Raw genomic sequence first — 22,047 nt, forward strand, 5'->3', positions numbered from 1 at the left:
AAGGGGGGCCCCAATCAGCAGTACATGCAGCAGGGCATGTACGGCCGGCCTGGGTACCCTGGGGGGCCTGGGGGATACGGCCAAGGGTGAGTTTTAATTTTTTTACTTTTAAGAATGTATTCATTTATAAATTTACAATGGTTTTACTGTTTCTCAATATAACTTTTGGGGATTTTGCTATTAGTATTTGTTAACCCTTTCTCCGTAATAGTTGGCCCATCTTTATATCCCTTTAATGTTATACATATATTTAATGTTGGTATCAACTGCATCCCTGTCTTATTTTGATGTATTTTTCCCAGTTACCCGGGGGGCCCCAACGGCGGTCCGGGCGGGATGGGCATGGTCCCTCACTCGCGCTCACCGGGCGACTTCACCCAACCGGCCGCTGCTGCCGCCGCCGCCGCCGTCGCCGCCGCTGCCGCCACGGCAACGGCCACGGCGACGGCCACCGTGGCCGCTCTTCAGGAGAGCCACAACAAGGACATGAACCAGTATGGCCAGGTGGGTGGACTCGCTGAGAAAAAAGATTCCATCAAAAATTGTGTTATACAAATCCAAGGTTCGACTCCTAACCTCTTTCCTTTGCTCTGAAAACCTCTGTTCTCCCTGCAGATGTGCTCTTCATTTCAGATGGGCCCTCAACAGTCCTACAACAGCCAGTTCATGAGCCCGCGAGGCCCTCCCGGAGGCATGAATCCGGCCAACATGGGGTCGCCCATGAACCCCAACATGAACGGCCCCCCCATGGGCATGAACCAAACTCGAGCCCCAGGCATGAGTCCCTTCGGCCCTCACGGCCAACGGATGCCCCAGCAAGGCTACCCCGGAGGGCCCAGGCCGGGCATGCAGATGCAGGGCATGAAGAGAGCGTATCCTGGAGAGGTGAGTGGAAGCCTACCATTAATATAGACCTGTAACATATGTGATGACATTTGATGCAATTATTAAGTACTTCAATCAACACGGACGGAAAATTTGCTGTCGCAGCAAAAAGGTAGATGGTAGTAGAATAAAAACAATTTGAAATAATGCACAAAGTTAATGTTTCATTCATATTAATACATATACATTCTTGAGCAAGTCTTAATCATTTAGAAGCGATGGTGTTGAATACATTTTTCCTCACACCTCTGGGTCTCCTCTTTGCGTCCAGGCCAGCTACGGAGGTCAACAGTACGGGCCCAACGGTCAGTTCCCTCCTCAGCAAGGCCAGTACCCCCCGTCCAACGCCTCCAGACCCCTGCCCTCTCCCAACTACCCCGGCCAGAGGATGCCAGGGCAGCCGGGCCAGGGACAGTACCCCCCCGGGATGCCCATGGGCCAGTACTACAAGGTCAGCGGTCCACCAGACAGAACCATGGTCATTTGATTTAGTATGAGATGATTTGGATTGAAAGGTTGATTGATTGTAGGGTAATCAAATGTAGTATTTCGAATCAAATGATGTCAAATTATTACTTTTTTTTTATCAAAAAATCTTTTATCAAAAAATACAAAAAAATGATATAATGGTTTTCATTTTGAGTCCAATCATGAGATTAAAGTATCGTATCAAACCTCTTTACAGCAAGAGCAATTCAACGGTCAAAGTCCTAACTTCCCTGGAGGCGGATTCTCTTACAGCCAAGGCAACGGGGTATGGCAACGTGTGATTTGCTCCCTCTCCCTGTACTAGTGTTTAATTATGTATCATGTTTGATGTTCATGTTTGTTTCTTTTGTCTGTAATTTCAGTCCATTTAAATATAGGACTTGAAATAGACAAAGATCTCATCCTCTTCGTGGTTGTTCAATTATTTTCCCTGTTTTATTACTTATTGCTGCCACACTTTAGACACAACTTTTTAATTGGTGTTTGTTGTTTTCACTCTGTGCTCTGAACATCTTTCTCTGTTGATTCTATACTTACTGTCAAACATCAGATGCATGCACATCAATGCATTTAAACTAATTGCTTTCGTTTATTCCTTCCTCTACAGCCCTCGCGACCGGGCAACTACCCCCACTCCCCTGTCCCGGGTAACCCAACACCGCCCATGACCCCGGGAAGTACCATCCCCCCTTACCTGTCCCCCAACCCGGACGTCAAGCCCCAGTTCCCCCCCGACATGAAACCAAATATGACAGCACTTCCTCCTCCGCCTGGTGAGTCTTCGCCTGGCACAATTTTTGTTGTTTGTTTGCATCTTCGATAGTTATCCAAGGTGCATTTATTGATATTTAACGAAAAACTTTCGAGTTTTCGGGAACAAACACAAACTGCATCATTGTCGTGAAAACCTAGCTGAGGCTGGTAAACTTGTTCTGCGGTAGAGGTTCAACCACAAGGCACCTTTGTGTGAATTTGTTATCCAAAAGAGAAGGAACTAAAACAAGCGGTCAAAAAGAATTGCATGTGGATTATGTGTTAATGACTCATAGCCCCACAACAAACCCATGATTACATGGGTCTCCTTATAAACCGCACAATCGTTGTTGTTTTTTTTATCTATCCAAAAGCTGTCTCCTGATTGGCTCCCTGTGTGCTCTTTCCCAGGCAACCCCAACGAGGAGCTGCGGCTGACCTTCCCAGTGAGGGACGGGGTGGTGCTGGAGCCCTTCAGGCTGGAGCACAACCTGGCCGTCAGCAACCACGTCTTCCACCTGCGGCCCTCCGTGCACCAGACACTCATGTGGAGGTAGGGCCCTTTTCACATGGGCCTTTTGGTGTTTCATTACTCTTGGTAGCTAAAAGACAGAAGGGAATTGTATCAAAAAGTATTCATCAATACAACTGGGGACAACAGATGTAAACTAGCCTCTTAGGCTAACTCTCGCTCACTTACAGTTTGACTGTTGATTAGTGTGCAATGTTCCTGAAATAAACCAATAAATGAATGGAAAATAAAGTATACTTTTAAAGGAGCAGGATAGTGAAGACGAGGCGAGAGTGTTTGCTGCTGAACTAAAATATTAGATTTTAAATAAATTCTTATTCGACGTTGCAAGCTATTCCTAACGTCTCCAAATGCCTCTCTTCCACCTCTGCTGCTCCCCCTACAGGTCGGACCTGGAACTGCAGTTCAAGTGCTACCACCACGAGGACCGGCAGATGAACACCAACTGGCCGGCGTCCGTACAGGTCAGCGTCAACGCCACGCCCCTCACCATCGAGAGGGGCGACAACAAGACTTCCCACAAGCCCTTGCACTTGAAGCATGTCTGTCAGCCTGGGAGGAACACCATCCAGATCACGGTCACCGCCTGTTGCTGTGTAAGTACCACGTCGTCCATGTTGACTACTATGTATAAGGATCGGCTTGATTCGATTGATTAGATTCGATCACAGCTGTTTAGAATAGATGGGCTCCTAATTCAACCTTGAGGGGATATTTTGTTCTAATGTGCGATATGAAACACAGAATAAATTTAAATAGTAGGAATAAAGTCACAAATAGTGTATCAAAACTTCAGTTCAAGGACCCTTCAAGTAGGCCGCGTACATTGGGGATCGAACCCAGTACCATTTCGTCTGGGAGCCAAACATCCTATCCACTGCACTACCTTTCCCCCATGCCAGGACTTATAAGAGTAATATTTATTGGAATGTTACTTTTACCAGAACAGAAGGTTCACATTTGCGTCCGTCATTCAAATCGTCATCCAAACTGTTGTGTTTTTAATGGTGTGTTCGGCTCACTGTGTCCCCACTAATCCGAGCTCTGCCTCTCTGTGTTCTGCAGTCCCACCTGTTTGTGCTGCAGCTGGTCCACAGACCATCTGTGCGCTCTGTCCTCCAGGGTCTGTTGAAGAAGAGGCTTCTACCGGCAGAACATTGCATCACCAAAAGTATGACGAGCATCGTTGGGAAAGATGACGCGTGCTGCATGTGGATGGGTTGGAAATGACAGCCGTCTGTTCGGTGACATTTTATAAACCGGGGTACAATGAAGGTTAACTAACTTTTCTCTCTCTCTCTCTCTTTGTCTCTGACCTCTGTCTCGCACCCTCTGTCCCTGACGTTCTCTTTATCTCTCTCCCTGACCCTCACTCTCTCTCTCTCTCTGTCTCTCTGTACTCTCACTCTCTGTGTATCCCTCTCACTATGTTCCCCTTTTCTTTCTTTCTCTCTCTCTCTCTCTTTCTTTCTTTCTTTCTTTCTTTTTCTCTCTCTTTTCTCTCTCTTTTCTCTCTCTTTTCTCTATCAGTCAAGAGGAACTTCAGCAGTGTCGCTGCCTCTGCTGGCAACGCCACCCTGAACGGGGAAGACGGCGTGGAGCAGACGGCCATTAAAGTCTCCCTCAAATGCCCCGTCACCTTCAGACGCATCCAGCTGCCGGCGCGCGGACACGACTGCAAACACGTCCAGGTAGCATATCACATGGTTACGTTAGCGTAGAACCCAAAGTCCTGATGTGTATACCTTATTCATATCAATATAAAAATGCTACATCTATCTATCTTTCAGACCAAGCCAATAGATAACAAATCGATCATTCAATCTGCATTAAAACTGGCTTTGTGGAAACTAGATTTGTGGGACACATTTTTCCCCTTCTGCCGTGACCGTATTGTACTGTACGTCGTCCAACACTTGCTCTTCTTCTCCGCAGTGTTTTGATTTGGAGTCCTACCTGCAGCTCAACTGTGAGAGAGGAACGTGGAGGTGTCCTGTATGCAAGTAAGACGGGGAATAGGATGAACTGAACATTTCACCATTCTTGTCATTATTTATAAAGAGAGATGTACATTTTCTGATTGGGGGGGGGGGGGGGGGGGGATGTCAAGTATTTGACGAGGTGAACGGTACTGGGTTTTAATTGGCTTTACTTGCTCCTGTATTTACTTCACTGTAATTAGTTTTTGACTGCTTAGTTAGGAAATAGTCAACATAATGTTATTAAACTCTTCTTTTCACGTCTTTTCCGCTTCAGTAAAACGGCGTTGTTGGAAGGCCTGGAGGTGGATCAGTACATGTGGGGTATCCTGAACGCCATCCAGAAGTAAGTTCATCAATCAAATCCTGGTGATCCCGTTGATTATTTCATGACTCAAGATACGATTCGATAAGATGTGGTTTGGGTGAAATGCGGGTTGCAGAAAAGACTGGGGCAGTAATAGGAATGAAAAAGAGATGCATCCTCGTCAAAACTAAACAGAAAGAGTATAATGTACGTATATATTATACAATATGAGTAGCGTTGTACATTTAGTCCAACAAATCAGACATCAGAGACAGCAAACACATGTTCTTAGGAAAAGTGTCTGCAAAGGTTTCCAACCAACACCTTTTTGACTGAGCACTTTAGAAATACACGAAAGCCCCTTCTGAGAACTTCCTCCACTAACGGAAATGAGCTTCTCTCGGGTACAACCTCCGTAACGAAACAGGAAGCAGGCCGTAACCTTGCATCTCCATGTTTCCAGCCAAGGCTCTCTGCCACCTTCTCCCAGAGTTTCTGTTATAAATGAGTAGGACATATCAATAGCATATATATTTTTGGAAAGCGTCTTTGAGTGACCAAAAAAGGGCTTTATAAATTCTATCCATTATTATTATTATTAATGATATATATATATATTTTACTGGCAATCCTATTGATACAACATGCACCGAAATCTCCCATTATCTAAATCACCATTTACACACCTAACGCTCTCTCTCTCTCTGCTCTCCCTGGTGTAGTTCTGAATTTGAGGAGGTCACCATCGACCCCACCTGCAGCTGGAGACCGGTGCCCATCAAGTCGGAGCTGCACATCAAGGAGGACCCCGACGGGCCCCTGGCCAAACGCTTCAAGACCATGAGCCCCAGCCAGATGACCATGCCCAACGTGGTGGAGATGATCGCCCAGCTGGGGCCTGGTTCCGGACCGGGTCCCGGCTCTGGACCCGGGTCTGGTGTAGGCCTCGGACATGGTGGTCCCGGTTCTGGTCCGAGCCCCTACCAGTCTCATCCTGGTCCACATGGCGGGGGAGACTACGCTGGACCAGGTAATCGATGGGTCCATGGCACACATTGATTCTCTACAGCAGAGACTTGTGATTATTGTTGTTGACCTGCTAGTTATTTTCTACAAGGAAGTCCCTCAGAGAGGAAGAAGCCCACATTTTAACTGCCAGCTTGAGAACACAAGTCGTTTTATAACATACCGTGGGGGGCTTTTCTCTTATTTTATTTTCGATTACAGAACCAGTGCTGTTTTCTTACAACAGCCACATTTCTGTGCGTGTTACGCCTGTGAGCGAAACCAAAGTCACTTAACTTCATTCATGACATTTGGTATTTTCTCTCTCCCTCTCTTTCTCTCTCCCTCTCTCCCTCCATCTCTGCCTCTCTCCAGGCAACGGTTTCCACAGTCACGGGAACTTTGACTTCCCCCACGGTAATCCCTCAGGTGGGGGAGGTGGAGGAGGACCGGGTACAGGAGGAGGGGGAGGGGGAGGACCCCCTATGAGCGACTTCATGCACGCCCCCCAGCTCTCCCATCCCCCGGACGCCCCTGGTGGTCTGATGTCCCAGGACAAGCCCCTCAACCATGGGATGTCCGACTCAGTAAGTGGGCCACACAGATCCAGAACACACACCGCGTCTTGTCTTTCTTTGGTTTAACAGCAAGTCCTGCAAAACATCAGGAATGTTGTTTGTCCTCATGGCATTTGTTTGTTTTTAAGCTTTGTCCTGTTTCTTATTTATTTTAGTTTTTTAGCCGAATATGTTAACAGTTAGCCAGACGTTTTCCACAGTGACGGTAGTCCCTGGTCGCTGATGAATACAAACAGACCAGACAAGTAATCTTCTGTGTATGAACTAGCTGGAGACCATTAGCCCTCAGCTAGCATGTGTGCTGAAAGGCTCACGTTGCTGATTCATTTAGCAGCTGCCTGCTGGCCACACAACATGTTTCGTATTATTCATAATCACCAGTGACTAATTTCACTTTTCTCTCCCTTTTCCTCCCCACTCTCTGTCTCCACTCCTTTGTCTCTCTTTCTCTTTCTCATTCTCAGCCTCGATCTCACTTTTCCTCTCTCTCCCCTCACCTTCAGATGTCCCATCCCGACCACTCCCACAATGCCATTCAGCAGGGCATGCACATGTCTCCGCACCACGTGCACCAATCGGGGCAGTCGTTGCATCACGGCGGCCAATCGGGGCAGTCGTTGCATCATGGCGGCCAATCGGGGCAGCCGCCTCGCCAGTCGTCGCAGCCCCAGTCCCAGCATAGCGGGCCTCAGCAGCAGCAGAACAGTCACCCCCACAGCGATCTGAATTTTAACCCCTCTTCGGATGGGCCAATGGGGCAGGGAGCCCAGGACATGCCCGAGCCCTCCCTGGATGTAAGTGTGTCTTGTGTGGGACATCCTGTTGATTTTAGGGGGGTAACCCCTAACCTGACACTAACCATGTATAACAAACCAAAGGTTCTTTATTCAGGGTGAAAGTACATTGAGCTATGGTGTTGTCATTTAAGTGTGCCCTAATCATAGTGTAACATGGCACCATGTAACAACTGCAACACTCTTAAGTTCTCATGACAGGGCCTGTTAATATATTGTAATGATATTAAGTACTTAGTAGTAGTAGTTGGACATTAAGTTATGACACTTTAATCCAAGCATCCTACTGTGAATCCAGAGCAGGTAGTGGTTAGTCTGCCCCCAGTTAGGCTGCAGACATTGGGGATTGAATTGAGAGTGGCTACCCTTCCTAGCCTCTATCTATCCCTATATTAATATATCCTTCTTCTCTTTGCCCCACAGCTGCTTCCAGAGCTGGCCAACCCTGACGAGTTGCTCTCCTACTTGGACCCTCCTGACCTTCCGACCAATAGCAATGATGATCTCCTGTCCCTCTTTGAGAACAACTAGCCCCAACGACGATACCTTTTCCCCATTGAAACCGTCCCCCACACAGGGTGTCATGACGGTTGCGCGAAAAGTGTGTGTGTGTGTGTGTGTGTGTGGGTGTTTTCTGTCAATAGACACTCCGACTAACCTCTGACCTCACACGGGTCGGACAGCTCCCTATGCATGCAAAATGCGCATATAAACACACACACACGCACACAAACTTGACTGTCGTCTTTGCAAACGGATGTGTTTGATAGGAACTTGTCTCACGCAAAGATCTTCGTCGGGAAGTGTGTGGGAATCGATAAGAAGCCCCCCCCCCCCCCCCCGCCCTCCTCCTCCTCACCTTTTCAGTGTAAAGACCCCCAACCCACATCTCCAATGCTTCTGATTTTTAAACAACACCCACACCACGGCCATGTTGGCTGGCACTAAAATTGATATTATATATCCATATATGATATCTATATTGACTATTTGATGACTACAAACTGTGCAGATATAATCATTTCATTTGTAAACAACACAGAGGAGAACCCTTTGGAAATAGGAAGGAAAAAAAAAGTGTTGTAGCTTTTTAATTATGAATTTCCTTTTTGTGAAAGAGTGAAAATGAAAGAAGTGAAAGAAAAAAAAAGATTTTAAAGAATTACAGGAGAAACATTGTTTTTATCCTATCTGAAACGAGTTCTTCCAAGACGTTGGCACAGGCCGTGACCTTTGAACCCTGACTTCCTGGGAGGGGTTTGTGACGCTTTGTCACGGACATCTCCTTGCTAACTGGACCTCAACACAGGACCTCTTCACACTCACAGCACTAGAAAGATAAGCTAAAATGTCCTCTGGTGTCAACACAGAAGCACGCTGTCCCAAGGTACAGTTTTTGCAGTCTAACAGGTGTGTACGCAAAGATTTTGTATGTGTGTGTCTGTGTGTAGGGATGTGTGTGTACAAATGCATGTGTTTGTGTGCGCCCACCTGTGTGCGTATATGAGCGGATGTGTGTGTACAAATGCATCTGTTTTTGTGGGCACCTGTGTCTGTTTATGGATGCATGAATTTTGGGTGCGCACCTGATTGTGTGTGTTTGTGTACAGATGTGTGCGTGTATGTGTGTGTGTACGATTGAATGTGTTTGTATGAGTGTATGTGTCCGTGTGCTTGCGTGCGTGCGTGTGTGCGTGTTTGTTTGTGTGTGTGTGTGTGCATACCTGTGTATGTGTTTGTGTGCACTTTAGTTTCCTTAGGTGCGTATGTGAATTTTAGCAGGCAAAGAAAACAGAATTGGAAAAATAAAAGGGAAATCATACAAAGATGGACGTGACAACAAAATCCACTCTAATGGGTCTGGTCTTAGTGCATTAGTCCCTTCTGGTCCGGCCCTTGTATCTTTAGTTTTGTTGTTGATATTTATTGTGATGTTTTGTCGTCCCCTCATTAAATTGAGTCCCCCACTTTGTTCTAAAGTGCACGTGTGCCAACAGTTCCCTGCTTTTTGCCTCTTTGTACTAAACATGCTTCATCCTTTCTTGGTCCTCTTATCTTCTTATGTACCCTTCATATTTATAACTTCCACCTCAATCTCTGTTTCCATTTTTTTTCTCATGTCCCATATCACACACTTCAATGTATTCAGATACACAGCCCTAAAAGTTATGCAGTGCTTTTTAAATGTAGGTTCAGCCTGGATCGTGTTTGTTTACGTTATCGTTACAAGTACAGATCATGCAGTTACAACATCCTGCTAACATTACGTTTGGTCCGTGCAAACTCTTGATAACAAGAGGAATAAATTACGAAAGGACACAATTATGTGAAATTGCTTTGGCATTGATCTATCTGCGATTGCACTCCCTGGCGCACCCACACTTGCAAGTGGGAGTATTCACTGTAATCCTTCCACAGCATCCATACAATCAGATGGAGAGCTTCAGTTCAGTTGGGTTGAAGAGTTTTTGCGTTTCTCTGTTGTGGCTCAATCTCAGCCTCGAGGGTCATTGCTGAAATCTATCATGCATGTAATTTACTGTATTTCATTTATGTTAATTTGGAGTGGCAGATAGTGTCATGGCCGTCGTTATTATTTGATTTTGTTCGCTGGATAATCAACACCTTGGCCACAGAGCCACTGCTTCAGAGCTTCATGCCTGAATGCCTCATTGTTCGTTTTCATTTTCTTTAATTTTTTACAAATGTCTCCTATTTAAGTTGAATTCATACCGCTCTCATGTTACTGCCACGCTACATTCTTCCTTTTTATGAAGGAATTAACCCAATTGCGTAACTCTTTTTTTACTTATCTGTTGCAAAAAAAATCCATTTCATATAAAATACTGCCCTGTGAATTATTTGTGATTGTAGCAAATAATTAATGTAATATTTTTTACCTGGCTAGTACAAAAATTTAAATTTCTCAAGAAAGACAGACTCGCACACGCAAACACACACACAGATACAAATACACACAAAAAGAACTTGATGGAAAGCGCATTATTGTAATAATTAAATCACCTTTACAAACATACTTTCACTGTCCATGCCAGCAGATATCCCCCTTGTTTCTGTTTAATTTCCACTGTGACAATGCATCAGTTCAAATAATTTGTGGACACATCAAGCAGGACAAAGTATGAATTACTTATAAAAAATATTTTTTTTACTTGCTTGTGTTTTATGTTTGTTTTCATCATCCTTATATGTCCAAAATAGCCTGTACATTTGTTTGATATTGAAACAAATAATCGTGTGTATTTTAAGTGAGAATATACAGAATATTCTGTAATTTCTTGGCCGGGGATGAGCTTTTTGATACTTGTGGAGGGAAAAGTGTGAGGATTGTTTGTATTTGTATCACATTTTATATTGTTTTAACTTTAAATTATTATTTTGTCGAGTGTTTTCTTTTTTGTTTCAATGATTGATTTAATTTGGTATGAATGTATGCAGTAAAGGAAATTTAAATATTTCTTGTTGACTAGCTTATCTCAAAATGGATATTTTACTCATTTAAATAACAGAACACAACAGTCAATGTGTGTGTCCTCAGAGTTCGGCGTCTTTCATGTTTCACATATCATAGTTAAATCAATTTGTATTGGTTTGTTTATCTGTCTATCTATTTGTTTGCACTGCCACATTTGATATATTATGATTCCATACACAGTGTATCACAACTTCCAATTCAACCCTCCACAGGAAAAAAAATCTAAAAGATTCATTTTTGATGCTCCCTGCCCAGTCACAAATTGTACAGTTTGGTCTACGTCCTGAATATAGAAAACAAGAAAGACAAAAAAGAGATATATTGTAAAATGAAACATAAGTCCGGAGAGTTCCCCTCCCTCCCCTCCTATATTCGATCACAGGTTTGGATGTAGCAAAAAAGAGGGGCGGTCGATGTACATAATGTAAATGACAAATAGACACGTTAACGGAAAGTATTCATTTTCTCCAGGGGAGGGGGGAGGGGGAGTGTGCATAGTGTATCTAGAATTTGTAAAGCTTGCATTCTCCTGTCAGACATTGCGAATTGAGAGAATGGAACCATGTTTGATGGCGTCTGTGCGGACCACTCTAACCACGCCTGTTCATTTGTGTAAAAAACTTTATGTACCCCCAAAATGTTGCGGTGTCGGTGGAGAAGGGGGGCGGGAAACAACCTTTTTTTTCAGTTTGTGTAATAGTGAACCTCCGTGTACTTCTCTATTGCCTGTGTACTTTATAAAGGTGCTACAAAACTATTCGGAGCCTTTAAAGGTATAATTGGGACTCGGGAGACGTGGAGCCATGATGTTTGGCGCCTAGACCCAAATCAAGTTTGTACAAAATTTTGTCAAATTTTTATGCAATTTGGCAAAATTTGCTCGAAAATGTACAATCTGGAGCCATTGACACGCACGGTGACAGTTTTCTCTTTTGGTTTTTGTACATTCTATGTACAATTATTTCATATTCTAAACTGGTCAGATAAACATATTGTGATTTTTAGTCTTGCAAATCTGTATGTAGTTAGATGATGTGACATCCTAATATTTATCTAATAAATATGTATTCAGATGAAACACAATGTATTCTGTGTCAGACATCTACTCCTTTAGTCATTGCATCTTTCACAACCAACACTTTGACAATTTGATCGGGATGCTGGTTGGAATGAAGTACTAATTGCAAGTTTCTAACAATGGCTTAAGAATTAGGCAACTAATATCGTTCAACTCTCTAACTATTTACTAATAGTCAATATCATCAAACATTTCATGATGCCATTTTTTTTAATGATAGATTTAATCTTAATTTAAAAAATAAATAGATTACTTGTGTTTTAAATGTTAGCAGAAAGAAATGAGTGGTTTGAGTTCTGTTTAATTGGATGGAAGGGATGTTTGGGTTTGGTTTGACCTCGCCCGTGTTGATGCAGTTCTGTTCAGTGTCCTCTGGGTGTCGTCAACACCCTAATTTTATATGAATTCACTAAATATCTTCTGATATACTATTATCGTCGACATCATCAGACCCTACCTCGCTATATTTGCTAAACTATTGCAGAACAAATAACAAAATTGACTGAACATGTCATCAACTAAAGTAGCCTTCTTAAAAAGTAGGTAGCCTATATAAATATAGTAAGTCAAAGAACAACAATAAAAGATATTTAACAACTTTTTAAATGAACAAAAAACGTGTATTTGTACTACTTCTACTTGAATGTGGGTGATGACGCCAGTGTTGATTGTTTGATCCCGCAGATGTTTCTCATGCGCCTCTGTTGGCGGAAGTAGCCGTTTGACAGCGAATGACGTCACACGTATGCCTACGCAAACACTGATGTGTCTATGGAAGGCGACTCGAGTCCTCACAGAAGTTGGTCCCCTAAACTTCATAGCAACGATGTTGCAAATAAAAAACCGTATCAAATATTCCTCAGTGGGCATTGCTTCATCCCGGTTGCTGTCGTCTGGACCTGTCAAGAATCCCGTTTTGTATTTGGACATTGAGGCTGACGGCGAACCTCTTGGAAGAATTATCATAGAGGTTAGCTCTGAGCTAATAACAGCTAACGTTAGCCCCCCAACAGTGACCTGTTATCGTCACTGTACACACAGAAAACACATGCTTGTGATAACTTGCATGACAGTCTATATAATGCATATTAAATAACATTTCTTCATTTAAAATTCGGTTTTTAATGTCATTTTTTTTTTAGGTTAACGCAGAAGTAGTGCCCAAGACTGCAGGTGAGAAGAGCCTCTAGAGATGATGGTGACCGTGAGGATATTTCACCTTACAGCAACTTTCTGCTGAAGAGTCTTCGAAACTTTACATTTTTCAGTGTTCTAAAGTGATTGAAATCTTGGTCATGACATGACGATTTTTGTATATATAGCCAAAGGCATTTCGATAGAAAGATGGCCCAAGCTTCTCCGTATTGGTGCAATAGTAGTGTGTTTATCGTCATTCAATGCGAGCAGATACATATGTTTTAATCTATAGGGCTCTCCATTGAGAGAATTGTAATCCGGACGTCCTCCTAGTCGTTTGCGGCTAAAGCTAGGGTACTTCTGTGTGTAATGCAGTAATGGACATACACCACCCACTCCTTAAATTTTCTTTCCCCAGAAAACTTCCGCGCACTGTGCACTGGGAAACCTGGTTTTGGATACAAGGGTTCAGTGTTTCACAGAATAATACCCGAGTTCATGTGCCAGGTGTGTTACACAAATAACATTGTCGACAGTAAATGTATCTATATTGTGTATTTTTCCACTAATGCGTATATTTGCAGGGAGGACATTTTACCAATCACAACGGAACAGGAGGGAAATCAATCTATGGCACTAATTTTGCAGATGAGAACTTTAAATTGAAACACACCTGTCCAGGTAAATAAATAAACAGCTAGAGGTTGATACAGATGCTATTCAACATTCCATTAGGTACTTTTTTTTCATTATATGTATGTTTATATTCTGTAATGATAGTGAGATATCTAAATTTGTTTTGCAGATAGGCCTGCCTTAATCATTCCAGCTTATCTGTTACAGTGCAGTACGATTTGGAGAACTAGCTGCACGTTATTTATGGCGACACATTAGTGCCATAATTCACTAATGTGATAAAAGATGCATTCGGGCGTATTATATTATTCCACACGCGTAGATATTAACTGCGAGCGCGCAAATGATCTCTGCGCGCGCGCAAATTACCTCTGCGCGCGCAAAACAGCCTCTCGCGCGCGCAAATTACCTCAGCGCGCGCAAAACAGCCTCTCGCGCGTAACAGCCTCTCGCGAAAGATGTTTTTACGCTCGCTCGAATTTAATTTTGGCACTATGGGGGAGGGAACCAAGGCAGGGCGGGCTTTCCTATGATTGGCCGTTTATGAAGCGCGATATTTGATTGACAGCCCTCCTCAGCCCTCCTCTCATTCAATTCTGAATTGTTCAGTAAATGGCTGAAACGATAGTTACGTATTGTAACTCCAGATTCTATGAGTATAGGCGCAGCCTTTTAAGTGTCGGCCTCATTGTCCTTTAAATAGCTGAAGAAAAGCTGTTTATTGGGAGCAGAACGTCCGCCGGCGCCCGACTCATCTAATTTCTCATCTCATTTTCGTCCGCTTATCCGGGGTCGGGTCGCGGGGGGAGCAGCTCAAGCAGGGGGCCCCAGACTTCCCTTTCCCGGGCCACATTGACCAGCTCTGACGGGGGGATCCCGAGGCGTTCCCAGGCCAGTGTTGAGATATAATCTCTCCACCTAGTCCTGGGTCTTCCCCGAGGTCTCCTCCCCACTGGACGTGCCTGAAACACCTCCCAAGGAAGGCGCCCGACTAGCCTATATCTGCGAAATGCGGACGTCGTTGAGGCACGCCGCACGCGGACGTAATTGAGGCCCACGCTGTTGGTGGTCGGGGATTACACATTTTTCAGTGCTACGGCTCACGCCTAGGGATAACCCAATAGCAATAGCCTTAAAAGGCTGCGCCTATACTCATAGAATCTAGAGTTACAATACGTAACTATCGTTTCAGCCATTTACTGTACAATTCAGAATTGAATGAGAGGAAGGCTGAGGAGGGCTGTCAATCAAATATCGCGCTTCAGAAACGGCCAATCATAGGAAAGCCCGCCCTGCCTTGGTTCCCTCCCCCATAGTGCCAAAATTTAATTCGAGCGAGTGTAAAAACATCTTTCGCGAGAGGCTGTTACGCGCGAGAGGCTTTTTTGCGCGCGCTGAGGTAATTTGCGCGCGCGAGAGGCTGTTTGCGCGCGCAGAGATCATTTGCGCGCTCGCAGTTAATATCTACGCGTGTGGAATAATATAATACGCCCGAATGCATCTTTTATCACATTAGTGAATTATGGCACTAATGTGTCGCCATAGTTATTCATTCATTCAACGCATCCACTACTACCCACTCACTAGATGGCAGTGTTTTGTCTTTACGCGACGATTTCCACACTATAGAAATAGCTATACTAAGTGATTGACCTACTTTCACAGTGGGTCACCGTAATCTGTCCCTTAATAATAATAGTTGATCTTCTGTCTTAACTCTTACCCTATGTTGTTGAAGACAATTCTAAGGCTAGGGTCCTGCGTAACTGCACTGTAGGCTGCTTAATATTCCCAATGGCCTAAGACGTCATGAAGGCTGTTTCCTTTTAGCAGTTATGTATCATCTTCCTAATGTTATTTTTACTGATGCCGCATTTCCTTTGCTTTGCAGGAACCTTGTCGATGGCAAATACAGGGCCGAACACCAACGGCTCGCAGTTTTTCATTAGTACTGTTAAGACAGAATGGTATGTAAAGTTAAATTTAAACACAATTGAATTGGCATAATTATTTAATTGCACAAGTAAACGACTCATCGCAGGTATACATTTTTATAGCAATGAGAGATAAGTCATCTCGTTCAGACAGACTGCAGATATTGGGGTTCGAACTCACAACCTTTTGGCTGGGTCTGTGAGTCAGGCACACCAACTAGACTATCCTGTCGCCAAAAGCTTCTTTCTGTATCCGTTTTTAGTTTTTCAAGTCACGGTTCTTCATATTTCCATATGTTGTTGGTAAACAAAAGAATGTGAACCGGTGCAGTGGATTACAGTGCTTGTTCCTTTCTGAGTCAGCAAGTTTGGTCTCTTGCTTTGATCTCTCAGGTTGGACGGTAAGCATGTGGTGTTCGGTCAAGTCACGGAGGGCATGGAGGTCGTGACCAAGATGGAGGCGTTCGGTTTGCACGACGGAGGCGTGCTCAAGAAGATCGCCATCGTCGACTGCGGGCAGATGAACTGACATTGTTCTTTTTCTGATCAGAGGTGACGGTTAATCAAGCCATTTCAAATGGACCACCACCAGGGCACTGTACTCCTGGGACAATCAGAACAAACACAGTGTTCGTCTTTTACTACATTTCTATTGAAGTTGCCCGAAGGCGTATCGAAAAATGTTCACTCCATACTTTCTCTTGAACTTTTGGCCCGCCGCACAGCGTTGGTCCTGATAGTGTGCAACTATCCATCCCACTTTCAATCAAACTTCCTGGAAATGAGCCAACTGCTTTTTTTAGAAACTGGACCTCTTCCTGTCCATGAGGAAAGGATGCCTTCAGGTCCCATTTATCAGGAAGTGCTTGACTGTGTGTCAACTTATTTATCTTCACATGCTGTTTGTCATGCATTCGTAAGCCAATCTCTTGCAATTTAAAGTTAAAATCTACAACAAATCTGTGGGAAAATTCTAGAAATGTGGACTGTTGCCTGATTGGCCAGTGTAAGATTATTTAATCATTGTTCATTGTTTTGAGAAGCCAGTTTGAAATGTGTTTGTGTTTGTGGATCAGTCCTTTACCTCGATAGCTCGGAGGTACCTTTTGGCCTGACGGCGCCAGAGGCTGTTGCTGCTTATCGAGCTAATACTTAATGAAAGTAAATAATGAAGCAACGTGAAAGAGCAGAATCCCCTGCTCCTAAGCGAAACCATATGCACGCTGACCTTCCACCGTTTGTTTGAGTTCTACGATTACATTGTCGCCATGGTGACATTTTCCCAGTTCTCACTGTTTAAGTTAGCGAGATGTTGTAACAAACTTGATATAATTTGCGTCTCCACCCTCTGGTTAGGTTTGAGCTATTTGGAATGCACGTCCAATATTGAGCTGCGGAAACTTGGCAAGACAAAAGCAAGAGCAGCAGCCAAATTTTAAGAGACATGCAAAACAATAACATCTTTGTTATGCTGATTTGAACGTTGTTAAAGTCTAGATTCTGTCAGTTTGGCTGCATTCCATTGCTGTCATTTTCCTTTTTTTATGTATACAGATCTATCCTCGCCTTTCCACTGAGTTCAAATATGTGCCAAACTCTAACGTTCTCAATGTCTCGATATCAATATCTCAAACGTGTGGTGGTGAGTTTCACCTGAGTGGTCTTACAAGATGAGGGGGAATCAATCTTTTACAAGGCCCTTCCAGCACATGACCCAACTGCCATATTTAAACCATTAGCAATGCCCTTCCTCAGAGCGGTTTACAGCGCACGCCACCTAGAATGCAGACATGCTAGCTGAGGGGGAGGAAGAGGGGAAAATGGCACGCATTGTCCATACTAATATCAGATAGGAACTGGGAGTCGTCCAGCATAAAGCTCAAGTGGAGTCGGTTGGAAACACCTAGTTACTACAACAGAACCTAAACAAAAAAAACTGAAGTAAAATAACCATATGAAAAGCGTATCTCATTCATCACAACTTTTTATTCGACCAACAGATCTAAAGCACTAGTGTTTGTTACGCAAACTCTAACAAATAAGGCACATTTTGGAATGCCATTTTCATGGACATGAAAACCAGACCTGGTGGGCAACGTTGTAAGCTTGACTTTCCTTGTGTGCCAAACAGCATCTGTGTTCTGTCCAATTCAAATACAAGCACTTTCACAACATCACAATGAAATATGCTAAATGATAAACAACAGAGCACACACGCACAAACACACACACGACTTTCCAATTGAACGGCATTGGTGTGTTAACAGATTAAAATCGGTAAATAGGGATTAAGCTGGATAAACTACATTATCAGTAGGCTAAATTAGATATTTTGTGGATAGTAACAATCTTGGAATTACTGAGAATGTTACATACAGATCCAAATACTACACTATGTAGAACTTAAATAGGTACACATTGCACAACATAAAATGGAATTAGAAATAAACATGCGCATGCAAACTCCATAGAAGTGTGTATAAGTACACACGTCCTTGACTAGTGAAATCATTGTACATTTAAATATCCTTGTCATTGTTGCTTTTAGCAAACTATAGCTCACAGTTGAACATGCTTATACAGAGGGGGAAATAAAACAAGTTAGACTGCATGTTGACACAATATACTTTCATAACACTGACATTAACGTATTCAAATTGAATACATTGTACTCTATGGATGGAAGGGGCGACTGGTAAGGATAATTAGATCATAAAAGACAAATATATCATAGGTTATGTAATACTGATAAAGCAAAAGGAAACAAAACACAAATACATTGAATACAACTGAGACAGTATTAACTATGTACCAACTTTTAACATTTTATGTAGACATCAATATTTCCTTTTTAGTGTAACTTGATGCATATTCTATACAAAAAGTGTAAAAAATGTTTCCATAAATATATCTGTTGGACAGGCCCTTCAGATTATTGAAAAGAACATAAAAAAAAACCTCCCAGCTTGGTTTACTTTTCATCAATGGCCCTTCTTCACATAAAAGCTTTAATATTGCATTAGACTATATAAGGGCTCCTCTTTGAAAATAATGGCCTTTAAATATATACATAACAGTCATTTGCAAATATCTTTGTCAGGGAAAAAAACTTGGGTTTTTCTTTTGCAAATTGCTTAAAAATTGTCAACATCTATAAAGGTTTCCAAAATACACATCTTGTTCATATAAAATAAAAAATACATTTTAACCGAAAATGTACTAGAAAAGTCAAGTAAAGTCAAGACAACATACTTCTGAAAGCAGATATTTTTTTTTACATCTTTGCTTGGTATAAAGTTCTTACATTTGCTTGTGATTCGGCACCTAAATCTTATTACATACTCTGTTTATCTTGATAGCATGAAAACTTTTTTACACGTTTTCACATGGCTTCATTGGTATCCATGGTTATGTTTTTACATCACAGTCAGGTATTAGCGCTTAAAGCAGTGAGTTTCAGATGATAATGAAGGAGACGGTGAGTTCATCAGTCTTGTTAATGTTATCATCGCAACGAGTTCAGGTCGAAGTTATACGGTGCTAAAATATATATATATATCATATATATTGTTCCCAACGATGTATGAGTCCTTGATTCGTCCTTCTGCTTATGTTCTACTGACGTGCGGTACATCACTTTCACATGCATATTACTTTCCTCTGTGTCCAGTCATTCGATTTACAAAACATTCTCTTTTAAATGTTTCTCACAATTTGACCCAACATTCATGAGTGCCAACATCAAGTGAAGCTTCCCCCACGAGTATGGCTCCTTATAAAACTAAATCTGTTCATGGTTACCATGATCACAATAGGGGCAAATAAAAAAAGCTCCAGATGCACAAGTGAGGTTCACAGCTTCATTTGAAAAAGTAATAAAACTGAAAAGATTTTCTGTGGAGAGGATTGACATAACCATAACATCTCTGTTGATACTCCATGACAACAAACTGCACTTGGTTTTTAAGTGCCGGTTGGAGGTGCTGAATTCGATCAGGGTCCAACACCACCCGCTGCCAGTTCCAACTGTAACTTCCAATTAGCATACATATTGTAGGGTTTTCAATAGCCAAACCCACAAATCTGATGATAACTTGACCCAAAGTCAATCTTCATCCCAATTACCGCATGAATGACCATGAATGCAAAATCGGCACTTGGTGTACTCTATAGAATTGTTGGAAACACAATATTCTGCCTGGCATTTCTGAGCCACGCAACTTTCTTTACGGCACATGAACATTAAGGTTAGGTTGGGTCAAAGCCCAACATTTTGTAGAAAATATTTGTGGACTGCTTGTCCAAGGCATCTCTAGTGAACAAATGTAATGTGTCTCAATTGTATGAATGTTGGCCATGGCTATCCCACCAATTATCTCTCAAACATTGTGAAAAAGTTGTGTAGGACTTGTAAACAGATAGTACCTCACTTCCATTCAAGACATTGGTTCATAAAAGGAGCCAACTTAGTGTAAACATTCATAGTCACTTTCTATATCTTCTGGTTATCAAATCTGATCATTCCTGGACCACGTTTCTTCTCGCCTCTTCATGGATCATTTCATTTCTCCAGCTCATCTCCTCTCTTCTCCACATTCTCAGCACTGCAGTGCAGCCAGCTATTGGAAGTTCTTTAACAGACATAAAGCTCCGGGAGAAACACAAAGTCTCTTTGCTTCATGTTCCTTGCAGCCATATGGCTCTCGGTTTCATCGAGAGGCACCGGGACTTCTCCAAAGTCTCTAAAACGACTAATATCTCGAATAGCATGGTTAGTATCTAATCTGCGTTTGCATGAGTTTTCAAGCAGTTTAGAGTCATCTTTTGAAGCATATAATGACAAGGATTCATGAATCCGACTTTTGATTATTAGTAAGCAAAACATTGACATGACTGACTATAGAGAAACGATAATGATTATTGCACTGCCGTCCATGACGAGAAAAACTAAACGAATCTGCTTGTGTATCGAGTTTAAATTGAATGTACTGTAGGTAATCATGGTTTCGTGTGGCAACATAGGTATTTACAGAGGGTTAATGAAGTGATAAGTAAAGCACTAAAATCTAACTAAATCTACACGAAGCCTCTAAGTCCTACAGCAGTCGCTAAACAACGGGGAAGCGATTAAGGCAGTGATAGAGATACACTTCTATATTTCCCAGTTAGAACGTTCAAATTGCACACTATATTTCAAATAAACAGGAAAAAACTAAATAAATAGGCCAATTGTAAGCCAGGGATGCATGGCGTATTATCCCTCATTTAATTCACAGTTGATAAGATGTGCTGTTGACCCTAATACGATTCTGACACTAAAAGGGGCCTCACATACATTATATACCAAAGTCAATGAGGCTCCCATTACCACACGCATTTATATACCACTCGTTTTGACGCAGATTTACGTAAACATAAAACAAACCAAACCCCCGAAAGTGATGAAATACTTGGACTCGTTCTTAACGGAAGAGATATTCCAGCACACACAGTTGTGTGTCTGCTTAGATACTTCATGATTCAAGGAATTTCCACACTTTAACTGTGGATCTGTTGGGGGGTTCTGGTATGATTTTCGATACCCTGTGATGTCGCAGTGACTGTATTTCTATATTTTTTATAGTTTTTCACAGTGACCATTTTCTGTTGCTTTGAATTATCAACGTCTTCGAGAATCAACCCCAATTCTGGGGTCATCCTTCTTCTCCATATTCCCCCAAACCCCCACCACAACCACCCACCACCCACCAATGGAGAGTTTGGACAAACACCTTCTGCTCTACCGCACACGCGCGCGCGGGGGGGGTCTTAGTAGTGAGAATATTGCAGATTGTTGAGCCCAAGCAAAGGCCTTAATATTCATAGTTACAGAATAAAAAAAAAAAAGTAAGATGCAGAAAAAACGTGAGGGAAGGCCTATGTGTGTGAGTGTATGTGTCTGTGCGTGTGTGTGTGTGCGTCTGTGTGTGTGCGTTCATCTCTCATAAGAACCAGGGGGTCTGATGGTCGTGGGCTTCATTAAGTGTAGCGTAGGGTCGGGTACGGGGGGGGGGTAAAAGGGGGGTCCGGGTCGGGGGAGGACGTTGGGCGGGGCTCCTCGCTCCCAGGGCGACGGTGATGGAGAAGAGATTATTGCACGCGACGGCAGTAGTAGCCCAACACTTTGCACTTCTCGCACAGGTGCTGGGGGTGCTCCTTGCTCTGGTCCGACACGTCCAGGCCATCCGGCTTCTCCAGGGGTCGCTGTGTGGGGGGGGGGACAGAGCAAACACAGAACCAACCGTGAGTCCTTTAAACATTCACCCTGGGAAACACGTATGAACCCTAGCTCTGTTCAACCGTGAGCTGTCAAATCAGAGGATACAGGCAAACTGCAGCCGTTGGGGTTTGAACCCACAACCTCTCGGATGGGACTCAAACCCTCCAACCAGCCTGTCCTGCCAC

At 43.0% G+C, this 22,047-nt stretch overlaps 4 protein-coding genes across 9 annotated transcripts in view; 3 read left to right on the forward strand and 1 right to left on the reverse strand.

The window, feature by feature from the left end:
• The window catches only part of zmiz1a (zinc finger, MIZ-type containing 1a), a 41,162-nt gene extending 29,257 nt beyond the window's left edge, over window positions 1-11,905 (forward strand). For 3 of the 5 annotated variants that reach the window (XM_060073730.1, XM_060073731.1, XM_060073733.1), the window contains 16 exons: window positions 1-86; window positions 303-504; window positions 616-885; window positions 1,157-1,336; window positions 1,571-1,639; window positions 1,982-2,147; window positions 2,539-2,680; window positions 3,045-3,255; window positions 3,725-3,830; window positions 4,190-4,350; window positions 4,595-4,662; window positions 4,916-4,984; window positions 5,668-5,975; window positions 6,326-6,537; window positions 6,993-7,322; window positions 7,746-11,905. The exon at window positions 1-86 is cut by the window's left edge and continues 138 nt beyond it. In XM_060073730.1, coding sequence (XP_059929713.1) covers window positions 1-86; window positions 303-504; window positions 616-885; window positions 1,157-1,336; window positions 1,571-1,639; window positions 1,982-2,147; window positions 2,539-2,680; window positions 3,045-3,255; window positions 3,725-3,830; window positions 4,190-4,350; window positions 4,595-4,662; window positions 4,916-4,984; window positions 5,668-5,975; window positions 6,326-6,537; window positions 6,993-7,322; window positions 7,746-7,853 — 2,688 coding nt within the window. In that variant the 3' untranslated portion in view covers window positions 7,854-11,905. The remainder of the gene's footprint in view (window positions 87-302; window positions 505-615; window positions 886-1,156; window positions 1,337-1,570; window positions 1,640-1,981; window positions 2,148-2,538; window positions 2,681-3,044; window positions 3,256-3,724; window positions 3,831-4,189; window positions 4,351-4,594; window positions 4,663-4,915; window positions 4,985-5,667; window positions 5,976-6,325; window positions 6,538-6,992; window positions 7,323-7,745) is intronic. The other 2 variants (XM_060073732.1, XM_060073734.1) reach the window with 1 other exon arrangement.
• The window catches only part of rps24 (ribosomal protein S24), an 86,698-nt gene extending 74,512 nt beyond the window's left edge, over window positions 1-12,186 (forward strand). Inside the window, exon 5 of the mRNA XM_060073775.1 lies at window positions 12,172-12,186. Within this exon, the coding sequence (XP_059929758.1) occupies window positions 12,172-12,180 (9 nt within the window). The 3' untranslated portion in view covers window positions 12,181-12,186. The remainder of the gene's footprint in view (window positions 1-12,171) is intronic.
• A 342-nt stretch (window positions 12,187-12,528) lies between these two features.
• Window positions 12,529-21,546, forward strand: ppifa (peptidylprolyl isomerase Fa). The gene is made up of 6 exons (XM_060073773.1): window positions 12,529-12,866; window positions 13,039-13,069; window positions 13,452-13,540; window positions 13,618-13,714; window positions 15,561-15,636; window positions 15,997-21,546. The coding sequence occupies exons 1-6, from the start codon at window positions 12,642-12,644 to the stop codon at window positions 16,130-16,132; spliced, it is 654 nt and encodes a 217-aa protein (XP_059929756.1). The 5' UTR covers window positions 12,529-12,641; the 3' UTR covers window positions 16,133-21,546.
• zcchc24 (zinc finger, CCHC domain containing 24) overlaps window positions 17,570-22,047 on the reverse strand; it is a 31,037-nt gene continuing 26,559 nt past the window's right edge. Inside the window, exon 4 of one of the 2 annotated variants that reach the window (XM_060073769.1) lies at window positions 17,570-21,846. In XM_060073769.1, coding sequence (XP_059929752.1) covers window positions 21,578-21,846 — 269 coding nt within the window. In that variant the 3' untranslated portion in view covers window positions 17,570-21,577. The remainder of the gene's footprint in view (window positions 21,847-22,047) is intronic. The other variant, XM_060073771.1, reaches the window with a different exon arrangement.

This window comes from Gadus macrocephalus, chromosome 15 (genome assembly GCF_031168955.1).
Source record: "Gadus macrocephalus chromosome 15, ASM3116895v1".
NCBI lineage: Eukaryota > Metazoa > Chordata > Actinopteri > Gadiformes > Gadidae > Gadus > Gadus macrocephalus.